At 48.4% G+C, this 21,461-nt stretch overlaps 1 protein-coding gene across 4 annotated transcripts in view; it reads right to left on the bottom strand.

Moving 5' to 3' along the window:
* NCKAP1 (NCK associated protein 1) overlaps positions 1-21,461 on the bottom strand; it is a 112,458-nt gene that overhangs the window by 85,267 nt on the left and 5,730 nt on the right. For 2 of the 4 annotated variants that reach the window (XM_068137830.1, XM_068137831.1), the window contains exons 2-3: positions 10,670-10,687; positions 8,396-8,506 (exon numbers count right to left, since the gene is read on the bottom strand). In XM_068137830.1, coding sequence (XP_067993931.1) covers positions 8,396-8,506; positions 10,670-10,687 — 129 coding nt within the window. The remainder of the gene's footprint in view (positions 1-8,395; positions 8,507-10,669; positions 10,688-21,461) is intronic. The other 2 variants (XM_068137832.1, XM_068137833.1) reach the window with 1 other exon arrangement.

The raw sequence follows: 21,461 nt of genomic DNA, 5'->3' as shown, positions 1-21,461 counted from the left end.
GGATGAGCTTTGGAGGTCCCTTCTGGCCTGGACCATTCTATCATTCTACAATCTTGTTCTCCTCTGTAAGAACTTCCAGCTGCTTGGACAAAGCTGAACCAGTTACTCATTGGCTGGATTTAGTCATGCAAAGGGAACTCCTTTTAGTAAACTAAATCACTGCCTCAGTGAGTTTGGGGAAATCAATCTCCATTTGTGGTTCCTTCAGCACTTTCAAGTCCCTTGAGCAGGAGCAGAGTCGAGCAGGCAGCCATGCAGGAAAAGCAGGGCATTCTCTTACCTGGAAAGCCTTCATGGCCAGGAGACCAGTTAGTTTTATGGTAGAATTATGGAGAGCTGGGGTTTTACTGCTTAAGTTCCCTGAAAAAAAATAATTCAGCCTCCCATACAAGAGATCTACTTGTCCAGAAAGTTGGAGAAACATATTAAAGCTTACTGAATTTGAAGTTACTTTGCTTAGAGATCAGCTGCCATAGCTGTGACTGACCATGGAAAAGGAAGTCAAATGCAAAGTGAACCAATTCCTAGCTACAGATTCCAGCCCAGGAAGGCAGGAAATGCTACACTCCTTATACTCTCCTATCATCCTGCTTCCAATTCCCACTGACCCAGTATGTCACCAGCCTGCTTACCACTAAACAATGACTAAGCCTCAACTTCTCCAGGAGACACTTCAAAATGCAGCAAGTTTTCCTACAGGGAAATCACTAAGGAGCAACCTGAGTGAAAGAAAAACATATGTTCAACAAAGCAGGCAGATATTCTCACTACTTCCCATATGTGGTGTTTTGGAGAGCAGAAAGGAGACGGGCTCCATCACACAGACACAGAGCTCGGCCTCTGCAGGCAGCAGACTCTACTACCCACGAGCTGCAGAAGATCTTTTCTCCCTGAACACCCAGTTCCCCATCATGAAGGATTCTGGAGCCCCTATTATAATAAAGAAGGATCTGGAGGTGCTGGAAGGTGTCCAGAAAAAGGGCCTCGAGGATGAGCAGAGGGCTGGAGCTGCTCTGCTCTGGAGACAGACTGAGAGAGTTGGGGTTGTTCAGTGTGGAGAAGAGAAGGCTCTGAGGAGAATTTGTTGTGTCCTTCCAGCATCTGTTGGGGGCTACAGGAAAGCTGGGGAGGGACTTTTTAGGGTGTCAGGGAGGGATAGGACTGGGGGGAATGGAGCAAAACTGGATGTGGGTAGATTGAGATTGGATGTCAGGAAGAAGTTCTTCCCCATGAGGATGGTGAGAGACTGGCAGAGGTTGCCCAGGGAGGTGGTGGAAGCCTCATCCCTGGAGGTTTTGCAGGCCAGGCTGGATGTGGCTGTAAGCAAGCTGCTGTAGTGTGAGGTGTCCCTGCCCATGGCAGGGGGGTTGGAACTGGATGATCCTTCCAATCCTGACAACTCTATGATTCTATGTTAGCACTGACCAAGAAGAGAGCAATTTTTAAATCCTACCACATCTTTGGAGGTCAGCACATTCTCTTTTGATTTCCCTGTGGTGAGAACCTTGTTTGTACATCTTATAGAAGGATAAGGCCTAAAAAAAACCCTTCAGAAACATCAGGCTGCTTCTGCATCCCTTACTTAGGAACTTCTCTTCCAAAGCTAGCTGAAAAAATTCAGTATAAAGAAATATTACCCTGAGGCAATACCAGCACCATCAGAGGAGTGGCACCTCTCCTATGAGGACAGACTGAAGGAGTTGGGGCTGTTCAGTCTGCAGAAGAGAAGGCTCCGAGGTGACCTCATTGTGGCCTTCCAGTATCTGAAAGGGGCCTACAGGAAGGCTGGGGAAGGACTTCTCAGGATCTCAGGTAGTGATAGGACTAGGGGGAATGGAATGAAGCTGGAGGTGGGGAGATACAGGCTGGAGGTGAGGAGGAGGTTCTTCACCATGAGAGTGATGAAACCCTGGAATGGGTTGTCCAGGGAGGTGGTCGAGGCCCCGTCCCTGGGGGTGTTTAAGACCAGGCTGGATGAGGCTCTGTCCAGCCTGATCTAGTGTGGGGTGTCCCTGCCATGGCAGGGGGGTTGGAACTAGATGAACCTTGTGGTCCCTTCCAACCCTGAATGAAACTATGAAACTATTTTCAAGGCTCTGTGATTCATGATGGCGACTGGAGAAGAGAGGGCAAGCATAAGAGACCACAGGGCCTGCCCTCAGACAATGGGAGAGAGGCAAGTTATGAACTGAGGAGGTCCAGAGGTATCTATTATTGATCTTTTGGAAGATAAACTATTCAATTTTATTTTCTAGCCTGGTCAGCAAGGATTCATCAGGCACTTTGTCTGAGCTGCTCAGACACTTCATACAGTGCTGAAAAACAGCAAGTGTCAGGCAGCCCTCTAGTCTGATTCAGCACATCAACCACCGAAGGAAGAATGAAATCAGCAGCTGTCTTTTTTTGTGTGAATAAAGGTATAAAAAGCTACCAAGAGCAAACATAACACAAGCACAACTTCCAAAAGAACAAAAATCCAGGCTTTTCCACATCATCTGATTATGGCAGACACTGCTCATACTCTTCAATAAAGTGTGGTGTTCCCCTCTGAGACAGAATCACAGAAACATTCAGGTAGCAAAGGACCCTCAGGATCACCAAGTCCAACCCAGAACCCTACTCTACAAGGATCACTCCTAAACCACAGCCCCAGGCACCACATCCAAAGCACCTTTAAACACATCCAGCCTTGGAGACTCCACCACCACCCTGGGCAGCACATTCCAAGGCCTCAACACTCTTGATGGGGAAAAAGTCTTCCTACTCTCCAGACTGAATCTGCCCTGCTGCAGCTTGAGGCTCTTCCCTCTTCTTCTATGGCTAATCACCTGTGAGAAGAGACCAGCACCAACCTCTCCACAACCTCTTTTCAGGGAGCTGTAGAGAGCCAGGAGGTCTCCCCTCAGCCTCCTCTCTTTTCCAAACTAACCATCCCCAGCTCCTTCAGTTGCTCTTCATCAGATTTCTTCTCCAGGCCCTTCCCAGCTTCCTTGCCCTCCTCTGCACTGGCTCCAGCACCTCCACATCTCTCTTGTCTTGAGGTGCCCAAATCTGGACACAGCACTCGATGTGTGGCCTCAGCAGTTCCCAGCACAGGGGGACAATCCCCTCCCTGCTCCTGCTGAACGCTGCATAACACTGCAAATGACAGGAGCTGAGAAAAAATAAACAAGCAGACAAAAATAGGTCCTTCTCTCAAAAAAAGTAACCAAAATGGACAGTGGCATTGAGTGCACCCTCAGCAAGTTTGCTGATGACACCAAGCTGTGTGGTGCAGCAGACACGCTGAAGGGAAGGGAGGCCATCCAGAGGGACCTGGACAGGCTGCAGAGCTGGGCACAAGCCAACCTCATGAAGTTCAATAAGAGCAAGTGCAGGGTCCTGCATCTGGGTCGAGGCAATCCCAGGCACAAATACAGGCTGGGCAGTGACTGGCTGGAAAGTAGCCCTGAGGAGAGAGACTTGGGGGTGCTGGTGGACAAAAAGCTCAACAGGAGCTCTCAGTGTGCACTTGCAGCCCGCAAAGCCAATCAGATCCTGGGCTGCATCAGGAGAAGTGTGGCCAGCAGGTCAAGGGAGGTGATCCTCCCCCTCTACTCAGCCCTGGTGAGACCCCACCTGGAGTACTGTGTCCAGTTCTGGAGCCCCTATTACAAGAGGGATGTGGAGGTGCTGGAAGGTGTCCAGAGAAGGGCCAGGAGGATGATCAGAGGGCTGGAGCACCTCTCCTATGAGGGCAGACTGAAGGAGTTGGGGCTGTTCAGTCTGCAGAAGAGAAGGCTCCGAGGTGACCTCATTGTGGCCTTCCAGTATCTGAAGGGGGCCTACAGGAAGGCTGGGGAGCGACTGCTCAGGATCTCAGGTAGTGACAGGACTAGGGGGAATGGAATGAAGCTGGAGGTGGGGAGATTCAGGCTAGATGTGAGGAGGAGGTTCTTCACCATGAGAGTGGTGAGACCCTGGAATGGGTTGTCCAGGGAGGTGGTCGAGGCCCCGTCCCTGGCAGTGTTTAAGCCCAGGCTGGATGAGGCTCTGTCCAGCCTGATCTAGTGTGGGGTGTCCCTGCCCATGGCAGGGGGGTTGGAACTAGATGATCCTTGTGGTCCCTTCCAACCCTGAATGAAACTATGAAACGATGAAAAGCAAGCTCCACCTCCAGGCAAGCTTGTTTGGCCAGTTCACAAGAGGTACTACTAACTGCAGAGATGCACCAGGATGCTGAAGGGACTGGAGCACTGCCTGGTGAGGAGAGGCTGAGAGCCCTGGGGCTATTTAGTCTGCAGAGGAGAAGACTGAGAGAGGATTTATTAAATATTTCTAAATATCTGAGGGCTGGGGGTCAAGAGGGAGGGGACAGGCTCTGCTCAGTTGCACCCTGGAATAGGACAAGGGGCAAGGGATTGAAACTACAGTACAGGAGGTTCCGCTTCAACAGGAGAAGGAACTTCTTCATTGTGAGGGTCCCAGAGCACTGGAACAGGCTGCCCAGAGAGGCTGTGGAGTCTCCTTCTCTGGAGCCTTTCCAGCCCTGTCTGGATGTGTTCCTGTGTGACCTGTGCTGGATTCTATGGTCCTGCTCTGGCAGGGGGGTTGGACTCAAAGATCTCCAGAGGTCCCTTCCAACCCCTAACATCCTCTGATCCTTGTGAAGAACAGCAACTGCCACAGCTGAATGTACAAAACCCACATCTCCTCCCTGAAAAGCTATCCTAGAACTTTAACTGCAAGGGGATAGCACAGACCATGAATTCTCAACCATTTTCCCTGCAATAATCTTTATAATATTTCATTAATTGATGTATTCCTGTTCCAGTAAGATGCTTCCCCTTTAAAATCTCTGCTCAGCCACTTCCCTGTTGAAGGAACATACTGGTCTGCCCCACTACTATATGTTGAGCTGCTGGTTGTCCAGCAGGAAGGAGACAAAGGAAGAGCAAGGAGGGGAACACAGAATACACAATACAGAATTAACCAGGTTGGAAAAGACCTTTGAGATCATCAAGTCCATCCTATCACCCAACACCATCCAATCAACTCACCCATGGCACTGAGTGCCTCATCCAGGCTGGTTTTAAACACTGCCAGGGATGGTGACTCCACTGACTGCCTGGGCAGCACATCCCAATGGCCAGTTTCTCTTTCTGGGAAGAATTTCAACCATCACAAACATCCAGCCCAAAACTCCCCTGGCACAGCTTGAGACTGTGTCCTCTTGTCCTGGTGCTGGTTGCCTGGGAGAAGAGACCAACCCCCACCTGGCTACCAACCCCTACCTGGCTACAACCTCCCTTCGGGGAGTTGTAGAGAGCAAGAAGCTCTCCCCTGAGCCTCCTCTTCTCCAGGCTAAACATCAACAGCTCCCTCAGCTTCTCCTCACAGGGCTCTGCTCCAGATCCCTCCCCAGCCTTGCTGCCCTTCTCTGGACACCTTCCAGCATCTCAGCATCTTTCTTAAACTGAGGGGCCCAGAACTGGACACAGGACTCAAGGTGTGGCCGAACCAGTGCTGAGCACAGGGCAGAATGGCTAGTCCTGATGCAGGCTAGGATGCCCACCTGGGCACACTGCTGGCTCGTGTTCAGCCTACTGTCAACCAGTACCCCCAGGTCCCTTTCCTTCCTTACCAGGAACAAGATGGCTTATGCCTTTTTGAAGCAAAGCTTTACAAGTAAAAATTTATCTTCCATCAAATTAGAACTTCCTCTGCACATACCATGGCTTTTGTCTCACGAGATATCTGTTATGGGTGCAGGATTCTCTGGGGAGATACAGGTGGTGTAAACATTTAAGACAGTATCTACATATCCTGCAAAGTGTGGTAAACAGAATAGAATAAAATAGAATAAACCGGGTTGGAAGAGACCTCCAAGATCATCAAGTCCAACCTATCATCCAACACCACCCAACCAACTAACCCATGCAACCAAGCACCCTGTCAAGTCTCCTCCTGAACACCTCCAGTGATGGTGACTCCACCACCTCCCCAGGCAGCCCATTCCAATGGGCAATCACTCTCTCTGTGTAAAACTTCCTCCTAACCTCCAGCCTAAACCTCCCCTGGTGCAGCCTGAGACTGTGTCCTCTTGTTCTGGTGCTGGCTGCCTGGGAGAAGAGACCAACCTCTGCCTGTCTACAACCTCCCTTCAGGTAGTTGTAGAGAGCAATAAGGTCTCCCCTGAGTCTCCTCTTCTCCAGGCTAAGCAGTCCCAGCTCCCTCAGTCTCTCCTCATAGGGCTGTGTTCCAAGCCCCTCACCAACTTTGTTGCCCTTCTCTGCAAACTGCCACCATCTCTGACCCCAGGTGCCTGCCACTAGAACTTGAAATCCCTGCTTTTAAATGATGCTCACACATCTGGAGGGTGGGCTTTTGATTACTGTGCTTAATAAACACAGGCCTGGCTGGCTGGCTCCTGGTACATAAACACAAGGCAATGACAAAACATTATGAGCTGTGGCCTATTTTAGAAACTGAGACTGTCAAAACACATCAAGTTAGCTTTGATCTCTTTCATAAGCTTCACAGTACCAAAGCCTTAAATATCTGTCATTAGTTCAGCTCCAAATTCAGAGGCAACAACTGGAAGACATACAGAGGACATGTGCAAGTGCAATGAATTCTAGGTACATAATAGAAGATCTCCAACTGGAGTTTAGAGAACATGAAGCACACGATGTCCTGCTTCTCCCTACATTTGATCAAGGGTTTGCCATGTTTGTTACTAACACTGTCAAATCCAACACAAGGATGACCATTGTTAAACAGCACAAAACAGGTCCAAGTTATTGAGTGAGGGAGCACATTGTTACTGAAATCCTCTCCTCCACAAGGCAGAAGGTTTCTCTCTGGTTTTGTTTCCCCCCTTGGTACTACTAGAGACATCACCTAGGAATTCTAAATGGCATTGGAAAAGAAACTATTGGTCCCATTCTGCAGAAACCTGAATGCTTAAAGCAAGCCTACACCTCTCAAGCACTCATGCAAGTAACTGCATGCAGGAGAACGTGCAAACCCAACACCTACCTCCACTTTCCACCTTTGGAAAGAAATACAGGCAGGTAAACCAAAAACCTTTCCTTTGACTTTCAAATTGAAGCAGAGAAACAAGTGTGCATCACCTGCCAAAACACCAGCCTGAAATCTAATCATCTTTAATTATCTCTAAAAGACTACAAAGTCAAACTCAATAATGCTGGAGAATCACTCACAAGGGGAAAAAAAAAACAATTTCCTAATTCAAAACAATTCTATTTCCATATTTTTCCACTTCAGAAGGCTGCTCCTTGCATACTAAAGCATTCCTTATTCCCACAGGGACTGAGCTCATAGGCAAGGGAACCTATAAGGTATGAACACCTGCAAAGTACAAACACATCTTCCCACACTTTGTTGATCTGCTGTTCAAGTCCCATCACAAATGATTTTGCAGCTTCCACCTCATGCAATCAGGCTGGACACCAAGAATTTCTGCCACCCAAGGCAGGCAAGATTTTTTCAAGGATTACCTCCTATGGACAATTCTTTAAAATGGAACAGAAGAGAGCAAGCAAAAAGAAAACCAGGAAGCGCCCTACCCTAAAAGTACCCAAAGGATCTAGAATTCCACTGTAATAGTCTGTCTTTGGAGATAGGTCTTTCTAAAGAGGAACTTAATGAGGTTCAACAAAGAGAAGTGCAGAGTCCTGCACCTGGGAAGGAAGCAGAAACTGCAGCAGTACAGGTTGGGAGGGGATCTGCTGGAGAGCAGCCCTGGGGAGAAGGACCTGGGAGTGCTGGTGGACAACAAGTTCTGCAGGGGACAGCAATGTGCCCTGGTGGCCAAGAAGGCCAATGGGATCCTGGGGTGCAGTGAGAGGAGTGTGTCCAGCAGATCCAGGGAGGTGCTCAGTTGCACCCTGGGATAGGACAAAGGGCAGTGGATGTAAACTATAGCACAGGAGGTTCAACCTCAACATGAGTAACAACTTCTTTACCGTAAGGGTCACAACAGCACTGGAAGAGAGAGCACTCCCCAGAGAGGCTGTGGAGTTGCCTCCTCTGGAGACTTTCTATCCCTGTCTGGATGTGTTCCTGTGTGACCTGTGCTGGATTCTACGGTCCTTCTCTGCCAGGGGGGGGTGGACTGCAAGATCTCCTGAGGTCCCTTCCATCCTCTTTCTGATTTTTCTCCCTTCAGCTTCTCTGAAGTTCTATGGCTCTATTTCCTGCTCACTTTTCCACACCCCCTCTCAATCTTTCCTGTCAGACATGCATCAACAAATACATTGCAGTTACAACTCTCAGCATCTGATTGCATTCTAAGAACACTCAAAACCTCAGAGATCCAAGCAACAGGTGCTGAAGTAGACTGAGAGGGAAAAAACCACCCCAACACTTAGATAGCCATTTGGTTACTTACATTGTTGTTGCGTGTTTCTACCGCCGGAAACTTCCTGACTATGAACTTGACAGCAGACTCCAGGTTTTTGTCAATGAGATAGGAAGGTTTGGCTTTGGGGTCCCCACATGCCTATAAAAAAAATACAACAGGAAAAGAAATGAAAACACCATCATCCAGCTACAAGCTCAGTGACAGTTGCAAATCTGCAGACAAACTAGAAAGATTCTTTGGGGTTTGGTTTTTGTTTTGGTTTTCGCTGTTTTAGTGAGCAGGTGATAAAATGAAAGGCAAGGTGCAGGGACTGTCACAGCTGAAATATGCAATGGCAAACAGTACAGAGATGCTCTTCTACTGAAAAAGATGCATGGAAGTATCAAAGCAGTTAGTGCAGAACAGCAGTGAGGGGGGGGGGGGAAAAAAACTCAATCCTAAAAGAAGGAGGAAAAAAAAAAAAAAGAAAAGAAAACAAAAGGTGGTTTCCTTTTTCATTCTATTTCCTGGCTTGAGGTAGTGGTGTGTTCATCTGCAGTTAACAGACTGTTAGAGAGTTCAGTCGTGTCATCATCTGTGGAGGACAGCGCTGGGCACATTAAATGATCAAACTATCCTTGGTGAACCAAAACTAGGAGCCCCATCCCCCCGCCCCCCATCAACCTGCATCCAATTTCTCTTTCCGTCGCTTCCCTGCCGAGGCCATTTTTCCATCCCGCCATAAAAACCCAGCAGTACTTGCCTAGAGAATCCTATTTCCTTAGATTAAGGACAGAGGCTCTGCTCATTTTCTTTGCTCCTACAGCAGCACTGTGCTTTGAAAGCAGCAATCCAAGAGGTATCGCTTCAGTTTGGGACAGAAGCGGCGCCGGAGCGCGCGGTCTCTTCCGTAACTTACGTAGGCACATGGGTAAACAGCTTCTGTGGACGAAGGGCTGACAAACGTGCACCTACCAACGTGCCAGCTCCTGTGCATGCTGTCAGACACACTACTTCTCCACTACTCTGACTAGCAAGCCATGCTCTGCCATGGAGAGTTTGGAGGAAAACAGACTGGAAAGCAGCGTCACTTACGTGACGCTCAGATGGTTCTTTCTCCACCCTCCCTTCTCAAAATATTCCACTTGAGTTCTAAGAGTCCCCTTCAGGGATTTTTTTTGCCCCCCTCTCAACATACTCCAGTTTAGTTTTAAAAGTCTTCTTAAGGGATTTCCTGCCCTTCCCCCCCCCAAAATATTCAGTTTTAGTTTTATGAGTCCTCTTAAGGGATTTTTTTCTCAAAATATTTTAGTTTTAAGAATCATAGAATCATAGAACTGTCAGGGTTGGAAGGGACCTCAAGGATCAGCCAGTTCCAACCCCCCTGCCATGGCCAGGGACACCTCACACTACAGCAGCTTGCTCACAGCCACATCCAGTCTGGCCTTCAAAACCTCCAGGCATGAGACTTCCACCACCTCCCTGGGCAACCTCTGCCAGTCTCTCACCACCCTCATGGGGAAGAACTTCTTCCTGACATCCAATCTCAATCTACCCATTTCTAGTTTTTTCCCCCCAGTCCTATCACTCCCTGACACCCTCAAAAGTCCCTCCCCAGCTTTTTTGTAGCCCCCTTCAGATACTGGAAGGCCATAATTAGGTCTCCACAGAGCCTTCTCTTCTCCACACTGAATAGCCCCACCCCTCTCAATCTGTTCTCATAGCAGAGCAGCTCCAGCCCTCTGCTCATCCTCATGGCCTTTCTCTGGACACCTTCCAGCACCTTCCTGTAATAGGGGCTCCAGAACTGGATGCAGTACTCCATGTGGGGTCTCAGCAGAGTGGAGTAGAGGGGGAGAATCACCTCCCTCAAGCTGTTGGCTGTTCCTCTCTGCTTGGCTCTCAGGGCTGCAAGTGCTCACTGCTGGCTCCTGTTGAGCTTCTCATCCAGCAGCACCCCCAAGCCCTTTTCTTCAGGGCTGCTGCAGAGTCCTCTCTTAAGGGATCTCCCCCCCAGTATTTGGTTTTAGTTTTAAGAGTCTTCTTAAGGGAGTTTTTGGTTTGTTTTTTTTAAGGAGGAGTTTCATGTCTCATGCAAAACTAATAACAAACAAAAAGGAAAAGAACAGAAAAGAAAAATCACATGCTAGGCGTTTCTCCTAGGCAACAAAGTGAACTCGGATGGCAGCTCCTTTCAGAACTTTGCCACACTGATTTCTGCGACCCGAGCTCGTGGACTTGTAGAGACAGAAGTCATGGAGTATGAGACCGGTTCTGAAAGCGGGCAAGCGGGCAAAGGGAAGGTGAAAAAGCTTTGCAAACCTTCCAAACTTGTCCTTGCTGGGGAAGCAGCGTAATAAAAACAACAACACAAAAAAAGAGAGAAACAAACAAAAAAAAATTACACACCAACAAGTCACTCTTCAGCGCTACAGACAGGTTACATTTCAGTCAGCTAGGGCACTATTACCCACAGATCCAAGGGGAGGGGATGACCAGCTGTTAGTCACTCTAAGCAACACAGCTTCTACTGGGTGGAGATGATTCTAATACTCACAAGCAACTCGACAAGTACTTAACAGAGCTTGCCTCTGGTGCAAGGGGCTGTGTATAGACTGAGGCATGGAACTTCTAAGAGGATTTCGAAACTAAGTTTGGGGGGAGGGAGGGGGGGGAATAATGAAATAACAAAAGGAGTTAACAAACATCACATGCAACTACAGGGGGGGGGAGAAAAGGAGAGAAACTCAGTGAAGTTTTACATACCTGAAAAAGAAACGGGAGCCAAGAAAAAAAACAAAAGAGTCATTATTGTAAGTTTCTAACACCCCTAGCAGCAGTACATGACCATCATGATGAATAAACCTTTATTTAGAATAAACCAAACCAGGTTGGAAGAGACCTTCAAGATCATCGTGTCCAACCCATCAACCAATGCAACCCACCTAATCAACTAACCCATGGCACCAAGCACCCCATCAAGTCTCCTCCTGAACACCTCCAATGACGGCGACTCCACCACCTCCCCAGGCAGCCCATTCCAATGGGCAATCACTCTCTCTGTGTAGAACTTCTTCCTAACATCCAGCCTAAACCTCCCCTGGCGCAGCCTGAGACTGTGTCCTCTTGTTCTGGTACTGGCTGCCTGGGAGAAGAGACCATCATCCGCCTGTCTACAACCTCCCTTCAGGTAGTTGTAGAGATGGGTGCTCATGTGTGAACACCCACACTTGCTGGGGATTCTTTTGCCCCCCAAATGCTAAAATTTATCTTTACAAGAGGAATTTATTAGGAATTTATCATTTACCAATAACAGCAACATTCACAGGATCAGCTAGCTATCAAATGGTTGCTTTGAGTCTCAGCACATGCCACAGAATTAAGTCTGTACACATTTTAAAGCCTTTAACACAATTTCCAAAGCACAAATAATCACAGAAACATCCAGGTTGGAAAAGGCCCTCAGGATCACCAAGTCCAACCCAGAACCCTACTCTACAAGAATACAGAATTAACCAGGTTGGAAAAGACCTTCAAGTTCATGAAGTCCAACCTATCACCCAACACCATCCAATCAACTCACCCATGGCACTGCGTGCCTCATCCAGGCTCGTTTTAAACACTGCCAGGGATGGTGACTCCACCACCTCCCTGGGCAGCACATCCCAATGGCCAATCTCTCTTCCTGGGAAGAATTTCTTCCTCACATCCAGCCCAAACCTTCCCTGGTACAGCTTGAGACTGTGTCCTCTTGTTCCATCACTATTTGCCTGAGAGAAGAGACCAACCCCCACCTGGCTACAACCTCCCTTCAGGTAGTTGTAGAGAGCAAGAAGCTCTCCCCTGAGCCTCCTCTTCTCAAGGCTAAGCATCCCCAGCTCCCTCAGCCTCTCCTCACAGGGCTGTGCTCCAAACCCCTCCCCAGCCTTGTTGCCCTTCTCTGGAAATGTTCCAGCAACTCAACATCTTTCCTAAACTGAGGAGCCCAGAACTGGACACAGGGCTCAAGGTGTGGCCTAACCAGTGCTGAGGTTAGGTTCGCCACTGAACGGTATCGCCACCTTATACAAGCACCACCTTTAAACCCATCCAGGCTTGGGGGCTCCACCACCTCCCTGAGCAGGACATTCCAATGCCTGAATTGTTAAACCTGTGAAGAGGTGGCAAAAATCTAAACAAGGCATATTTCAAACTGAAGTCTTAATTAAGTGGGCATCATGGGCTCATCAGAATCTGTGTCAGACTGTTTCCATTTGCTGCTCTTGCCACACATTCTCTAACTTTATGGAAAGAAAGAGCACAAAGTAAGATAGCTCCACAGACAGAGTGTATTTGGGGCCTGTTCCATTCCAGTTTGGTGGCTCTAATACAGGAGATGAGAAATCTGCCACAGTTAAGACTTCTCACATTTCTCAGTCCAAATTCAAACACTACTTCCACAAACAATCCTCATTCTTCCGAGAAACCTGGGGGTTTTATTCCTCTCCTATAAATCAGCTCTGAAACATTGACTAAAAAGCACAGAATCAACCAGGCTGGAAGAGACCTCCAAGATCATCAAGCCCAACCCATCACCCAACCCAATCTAATCAACTAGACCATGGCACTAAGTGCCTCATCCAGACTCTTCTGAAACATTTCTAGGGACACTGACCCCAACCACCTCCCTGGGCAGCCCATGCTCTACCCAAGCCCTCAGGCACAAATCATTCACACAGCAGGAGACTAACACACACAGCCTTGCATGGCTCCAGGAACTCTGTTCCCACAGATGATGAACATCATCCTCGACCTCACTGGCAATCCCTAACATAAATATGAATCTTCAAGAGAGAGCTTCTCTCCTTCCCATCTTTTGTTTACCAACACCACACTTCAAACAACTGCAATCCTTCCTGCTAAATAAACTACACAAGATTGACCCACAGATAGGAAAGGAAACTGCTGTGAGAGGTTAAAGGGATCCTTGATACTTTTCAACATTCTGAAGGGCTTGGGGGTGCTGGGGGATGAGAAGCTCAACAGGAGCCAGCAGTGAGCACTTGCAGCCCAGAGAGCCAAGCAGAGCCTGGGCTGCAGCAAGCGAAGTGTGGCCAGCAGGGCCAGGGAGGGGATTCTGCCCCTCTGCTCCACTCTGCTGAGACCCTAGCAAGGATGAGCAGAGGGCTGGAGCTGCTCTGCTACAAGGACAGAGCGAGAGAGTTTGGGCTATCCAGTCCGGAGAAAGGAAAGCTCCAAGACAACCTTCTTGTGGCATTCCAGTATCTGAAGAGGGCTACAGGAAAGCTGGGGAGGGACTTTTGAGGGTGTCAGGGAGTGATAGTACTGGGGGGAATAGAACAAAACTAGAAGTGGGTAGATTGAGATTGGATGTTAGGAAGAAGTTCTTCCCTATGAGGGTGGTGAGACACTGGCAGAGGTTGCCCAGGGAGGTGGTGGAAGCCTCATGCGCCTGGAGGTTTTTGAGGCCAGGCTGGATGTGGCTGTGAGCAAGCTGCTGTAGTGTGAGGTGTCCCTGCCCATGGCAGGGGGGTTGGAACTGGCTGATCCTTGAGGTCCCTTCCAACCCTGACAAGTCTGTGATTCTACCTTCTAAAAAGATATCTAAGCCTACCTAAAGTGGACTGAAGAAAAAGAGGACAACAGACACCACTGAATGAGCAGGTCAATGCCTTCACCTTCCCTGGCCCATATTCCACTGCAGCTCAGCTCCTTTCTAAGAACTGATGCTTGACTGTTAGTTGTTATTGCATCAATACAATTTGCATCCATCCTGCTTCAGCATCACCATGTAAAGAAGTCCATGTAGACTTAAATCTCTTGTAGAATGGCAAACAGACCTATGGAGCACAAGCTCCTCACAGTTTACTCAAGAAAGCACAGAAGAAGGAATATATCAACCTTAATCCTAGCACTTTAACCCAAGTGTGAAAGTGTGATAAGGCACATCATCACCACAGTTTGGCACTGCAGACAGAACAAAGACATTGAGGCCAATGGTCTCAGAATGGAGATAAGAAAGGGAGCTTCTGCTTTAATTGTTGGATTAGTCACTAGAAAATCCCTTGTCAGGACTGTGATATTGGCAGGAACCTTGGGGTACAACACAAAAAAAGATCCCTGTCAATGCTACAGAGCTGGATATGGCAAACAGAATTTTGAGTCAGACAAATGCAGCAGCAGCCCTCTCTCAAAACAGCCTCAGACACCACTTTGCCCTCTAAGTATAGGCTGCAATAAGCTTTCGTAATTTCTTATCTATAAACACACACCAAACAAACCCCCACACACAAACAAAACCCCCAAACAAAACTAAAACACCAACAAGACAAAACCACCCCCCCAACTCACAAAACCCAAAGCCACCAGCCAAACAAGGACCCCAAAGAAACAAAAATCCAAAGAGAATGGAGCAGAAAGATTACACTTTGAGCACTGAAAAGAAATTCAGGAGTTAAAACAACGAGGCAGCATTCATGGAATACAGCTCTGAAGCTATGGGATTCCAGCTGCTTCAGCCTGGAAATCTTACACTGAAAGAGTCTCCCAGCAGTGGTCTCTGAATTCCTTTGTACATAACTAAACAGCTGTCAAGGAGTTATGCAGAAAAAGATGATGCAAAGCTACCATCAGAGGTTAACCTAAGATACTAAAAAAGCCCTCCACCCTAACATTAAAAAAAGGACTCAGACACTGCATTTCTACCAAGCTACATGGCACTGCCTTCCACAGCACTTCAGAATTGGAATCCTGCTACAAAAAGCTGTCAACTAAGTGAATATGTACACAGAATCACAGAAACATTCAGGGTGGAAAAGAGCCTCAGCATCACCAAGTCCAACCCAGAACCCTACTCTACAAGGATCACCCCTAAACCACAGCCCCAAGCACCACATCCAAACACATCCAGCCTTGGGGACTCCACCACCTCCCTGGGCAGCACATTCCAAGCCCTGACCACTCTTGATGGGGAAAAATTCTTCCTCCTGTCCAGTCTGAACCTGCCCTGCTGCAGCTTGAGGCTCTTCCCTCTTCTTCTATGGCTTAATAACCTGTGAGAAGAGATCAGCACCAAGCTCTCCACAGCATAATTTCAAGTAGCTGTAGAGAGCCAGGAGGTCTCCTCTCTGCCTCATCTGCTTCACACTAACCATCCCCAGCTCCTTCAGTTGCTCCTCACCAGATTTATTCCCCAGGCCCTTCCCAGCTTCCTTGCCCTCCTCTGCACTCACTCCAGCACCTCCACATCTCTTTGGTAGTGAGGTGCCCAAAACCAGGCACAACACTCAAGGTGTGGCCTCCCCAGAGCTGAGTACAAGGGGACAATCAACAAAAACCTGCTTGAGGTCTACATTTATACGTAGCCTCTAAAGCACAGCACAGAATCTAGCAGAACTGTCTTTGGCCCAAAAGATGCAAATTAAGAAATACAGGAGAGATCTTTTGGCCCAGTCCAATTACAGCTATCACCACAAAACCCAAAGCTTAACATTTTGCTTCTTACTTGAGGGCAGTGGATATTGGAGAACACACAAAGGAATTGATGAACAAAACTCCAACATATATTCAGCTGATAGGACATGAAGTAAGGGATGTTCGCATTCAGGTAACAAGCACTATCAAAACTGAACACCACAGCACAACCTACAGGCTACAAACTTGCATTTAGAACACTTGAACTTCACTCATGGCCTCTACATAAGCCTGCCACACGCCCTTGAGTAAGATCATTGGGAAGCATTACCTGAGTTATATGGTGTAGGATGATTAAAAAACCACCCAAATATGCTACTGTGTTATGGAAATACCTTTTATCTCATGGAATCACAGAATTGTCAGGGTTGGAAGGGACCTCAAGGACCATACAGTTCCAACCCCCCTGCATGGCCAGGGACACCTCACACTACAGCAGGTTGCTCACAGCCACATCCCGCCTGGCCTCAAAAACCTCCAGGCATGAGGCTTCCACCACCTCCCTGGGCAACCTCTGCCAGTCTCTCACCACCCACATGGGGAATAACTTCTTCCTAACATCCAATCTCAATCTCCCCTCCTCTAGCTTGGATCTATCCCCACCCCCAAGTCCTATCACTACCTTACACCCTAAAAAGTCCCTCTCTAGCTTTTTTGTGGACCCCTCCAGATACTGAAAGGCCACAAGAAGGTCTTCTCAGAGCCTTCTCTTCTCCACACTGAACAACCCCAACTCCCTCAGTCTGTCTCCAGAGCAGAGCAGCTCCAGCCCTCTGCTCATCCTCGTGGCCCTTCTCTGGACACCTTCCAGCACCTCCAGAGCCTTCCTGCAATAGAGGCTCCACAACAGGACACAGTGCTTCAGATGGGGTCTCAGCAGAGTGGAGCAGAGGGGGAGAATCCCCTCCCTGGCCCTGCTGGCCACACTTCTCTTGCTGCAGCCCAGGCTCTGCTTGGCTCTCTGGGCTGCAAGTGCTCATTGCTGGCTCCTGTTGAGCTTCTCATCCCCCAGCACCCCCAAGGCCTTTTCTTCAGGGCTGCTCTCAAGCCAGTTCCTGCCCAGCCTATATCAGTGCTTTGGATTGCCTGTTGCCAGATGCAGGACCTTGCACTTGGTCTTGCTGAACTTCTTTCTTTTTGTTGCTAAGCCCAGCTTATTGCAAACAATTAGCAGGGCTGTTTCCCACTTAGAGTGAAACAAGTCCATGTGAATCAGTAATTTCCTATATTTGCCCCCCAGGCAAATTATTGATTAACCCAGGGTAATCAATGAAGACCTGATCTGAGTGGTAAATGTATAAGGAAATAGTTCCTTTTGTATTTTCCTTAACATGTATGATGAAGCCTACCTCCTACAACTGCTTTTTAGCTCTTATGGAAGCCTTAGTTTGTTGAACAAGCTGGACACAGAGAAGCTTTGTGAATGAAGCCTTTTGAAATTTATTGCATTAAAACAAATACCAACTACCCACCTACCTACCAACCACCTACCCACCTCATGTTTAACATCTTTGTTGGTGACATAGACAGTGGCGTTGAGTGCACCCTCAGCAAGTTCACAACAAGCTGGAAGGTGTCCAGAGAAGGGCCATGAGGATGAGCAGAGGGCTGGAGCTGCTCTGCTATGGAGACAGACTGAGAGAGTTGGGGCTGCTCAGTCTGGAGAAGAGAAGGCTCTAAGGAGACCTAATTGTGGCCTTCCAGTATCTGAAGGGGGCTACAGAAACGCTGGGGAGGGACTTTTTAGGGTGTCAGGGAGTGATAGGAATGGGGGGAATGGAGCAGGCTGCCTAGGGAGGTGGTGGAAGCCTCATCCCTGGAGTTTTTAAAGCCAGGATGGATGTGGCTCTGGGCAACCTGATGTAGTGTGAGGTGTCAACCGACTGGACAGATGGGCAGAATCCAATGGAATAGCATTTAACAAGTCCAAGTGCCAGGGGCTGCACTTTGGCCACAGCAACACCATGCAGAGCTACAGGCTGGGGTCAGAGTGGCTGGAGAGCTGTCAAACAGAAAGGGACCTGGGGGTGCTGATTGACAGCTGCCTAAACATGAGCCAGCAGTGTGCCCAGGTGGCCAGGAGGGCCAATGGCATCCTGGCCTGCATTAGGAATAGTGTGGCCAGCAGGAGCAGGGAAGTCATTGTACCCCTGGTACTCTGCACTGGTTAGGCCACACCTTGAGTCCTGTGTCCAGTTCTGGGCCCCTCAGTTTAGGAAGGATGTTGAGACACTTGAGGCTGTCCAGCGAAGGGCAAGAAGGCTGGGGAGAGGCCTTGAGCACAGCCCTGTGAGGAGAGGCTGAGGCAGCTGGGGTTGTTTAGCCTGGAGAAGAGGAGGCTCAGGGGTGGCCTCATTGCCCTCTACAACTACCTGAAAGGTGGTTGTAGCTAGGAAGGGGTTGGTCTCTTCTCTCAGGCAACCAGCACCAGAACAAGGAGACACAGTCTCAAGCTGCACCAGGGGAGGTTTAGACTCGAGGTGAGGAGAAAGTTCTTCCCAGAGAGAGTTGTTAGCCATTGGAATGTGCTGCCCAGGGAGGTGGTGCAGTCCCCATCCCTGGAGGTGTTCAAGAGGGGATTGGATGTGGCACTTGGTGCCATGGTCTAGTCATGAGGTCTGTGTTGATAGGTTGGACTCGATGATCCTCGAGGTCTCTTCCAACCTTAGTTATACTGTGATACTGTGTCCCTGCCCATAGCAGGGGAACTGGATGATCCTGGAGGTCCCTTCCAACCCTAACAATTCTATGATTCTAATCTTGATGTAGGTTGTTAATGAAAAGAATGAGTGGAACCAGAGTTAAGACACACCCCAGTGAGACCCAGCTGAACCACAGTCTGACCACAAGCTCTTGGTAACAGTTCCCTAATATGGCTGTCCAACTGCCTTCATCATTACCATTTCATCCAGACTGCACTTCCTCAGATTGTTCATGAGAACAATCAGATGAGGTCATGTCAAAAACCTTGCTAAGGCCAGTGTGTAAAACGTCTATCAAGCTGTCCAGAGATGTATTCACACTGTCCTCTTGGGACCGATTCATCACATAAGGCAGGTGAAAGACAAAGAACAAAAAGCAATGAAGAGAATTTTCACTGCCACAAAACTTTGCTTAAATGTAATTTATAAAGTAACATCTTACTAAAAGAGAGAAATGCCCAGCCTGGTCTCAATCCAAAATGGAAACTGTTACAGACCTTTTAGCTCTCTCTCCCCTGCACTCAGTCCTACAAACCTCTTGCAACTAAAGCTGGATTTGTTTGGGTGGCAGGGCAAACGAACAGTCAGTGAGGGAGGTGAGGGGCAGGTGATCTGCAGTTCACAGGATCAGAGTATGGTAGAGGTTGGATAGGACCTCCAGAGATCTTTGAGTCCAAGCCCCCTGCCAGAGCAGGACCAGAGAATCCAGCACAGGTCACACAGGAACACATCCAGACAGGGATGGAAAGGCTCCAGAGAAGGAGACTCCACAACCTCTCTGGGCAGCCTGTTCCAGGGCTCTGTAACCGTCACAGTGAGGTGGAACCCCCTGTGCTGTAGTTTCCATCCATTGCCCCTTGTCCTATCATAGGGTGCAACTGAGCAGAGACAGTCCCTGACCCTTCCTTCCTGACCCCCAGCCCTCAGATATTGATAGACACTGATCAGATCCTCTCTCTATCTTCTCCTCTCCAGACCAAACAGCTAAAGGTTTCTCAGCCTCTCCTCACCAGGCAGGGCTCCAGTCCCTTCAGCATCCTTGCAGCCCTCCCTTGGACTCTCTCCAGCAGATCCTTGTCCCTCCTGAACTGGGGAGCCCAGAACTGGATGCAATATTCCAGGTGAGGTCTCAGCAGGGCAGAGCAGAGTTGTACTTGTAGGCAAGATAATTCTGGGTATCTCTCTACCCACAACACAAAAGCATAAATCCACCTGGCATTCTCTCCATATATTTTAGAAGATACAGAATTAACCAGGTTGGAAAAGACCTTTGAGACCATCAAGTCCAACCTACCACCCAATACCATCTAATCAACTAAACCATGGCACTGACTGCCTCATCCAGGAGGGTTTTAACTACTTCCAGGGATGGTGACTCCACCACCTCCCTGGGCAGCACATCCCAATGGCCAATCTCTCCATCTGGGAAGAATTTCTTCCTAACATCCAGCCCAAACCTCCCCTGGTGCAGCTTGAGACTGTGTCCTCTCCTTCTGTCACTAGTACCCTGGAACAAGAGACCAACCCCCATCTGGTTACAACCTCCCTTCAGTAGGTGTAGAGAGCAATAAGGTCTCCCCTGAGCCTCCTCTTCTCCATATAACTGGATTTTTTTTTACTACATTGTATTAAAAGTCTTATTCTTTACAAAATTAGTTGCTTTTCTGAGTTAAAAAACCCCCAAAACACAAAGAAATGCAAGATGGCATCACTAGTTTGTGCTTGCTTCCTGAGCAAAGGAATTTATGTGTGGTTTTTCATTTTCTTTTTCCACTGCCAGCAGTGACACAGTTAGTTTGTGGCTTCCTCCTCCTCCTCTTATCAGCTGCACAGGATTCTGAGCTGTTCTTCCAAGATCACAGCCACAAGCAGAAGAACACATACTGTCATCTTAACCTTTAAAGCAGTGCTGGCATCTATCAGGCACTGGCAGAAATACTGCTCCAGTGACCTGAGGACACTACCCTGCTTTCCAATAGCAACCTTACATCTCAGAAGTAGATTATTTGTGAGCTTTTTTTCAGAGCTCAAAGCTCAGTGTCAAAAGGGTGATCTAATCCAACATCCTTCCAAGCTTCAGAGCTCTGCAGGTTGGAAACTTCTCCCTGTTCCATCAGCCACATAAAACATCTTCAACTTTTTTCCTCATGAACCACTTTAGTGCCTGAGCAAAACGGATCAACTGGTTCTGTTAAACAGTCCTGGCTTTTACAACCATCCCTTGCAATCTGTTAGAGTTTGCCAAGAAGACCTGTCCAGTTGGGGAATTCTGGGGACCTTTTCCTTCACCCCCAATCAAGCAATGTAAAAAGCAGAGTTAAGATTTGACTTCAGTTCAGCCGTGGCTGATCTGACCAACTTGCCATCATTTTTCCAGAGGAGACTTGATGCAGCCCTCCTCCCTCCCTCCTCTGGCTATTTTAAGACTATGTCCTTTAACTGCTGCAGAAGAGAAAATCAAGAGGAAAACAAGAAGTCCTCAGTCTTTAGAACGGTTAGAAAGTAACACAGAATCACAGAATCGTTAGGGTTGGAAGGGACCTCGAGGATCAGACAGTTCCAACCCCCCTGCCATGGGCAGGGACATCTCACACTACAGCAGCTTGCTCAGGGCCACATCCAGCCTGGCCTGAAAAACCTCCAGGGATGAGGCTTCCACCACCTCACTGGGCAACCTCTGCCAGTCTCTCACCACCCTCAGGGGGAAGAACTTCTTCCTAACATCCAATCTCAATCTGCCCACTTCTAGTTTTTTTTCCATTACCCCCTGTCCTATCATTACCTGACACCCTCAAAAGTCCCTCTCCAGCCTTCCCTTCAGATACTGGAAGGCCACAAGAAGGTCTCCTCAGAGCCTTCTCTTCTGCAGATTGAACAGCCCCAACTCTCTCAGTCTGTCTCCACAGCAGAGCAGCTCCAGCCCTCTGCTCATCCTCATG

This window comes from Melanerpes formicivorus, unplaced genomic scaffold (genome assembly GCF_026170545.1).
Source record: "Melanerpes formicivorus ecotype bairdi unplaced genomic scaffold, bMelFor1.0.p_v2 SCAF_5, whole genome shotgun sequence".
Lineage (NCBI taxonomy): Eukaryota > Metazoa > Chordata > Aves > Piciformes > Picidae > Melanerpes > Melanerpes formicivorus.
Note: the sequence above shows the minus strand (reverse complement) of the source record. Positions and strands in the feature narration are given on the sequence as shown.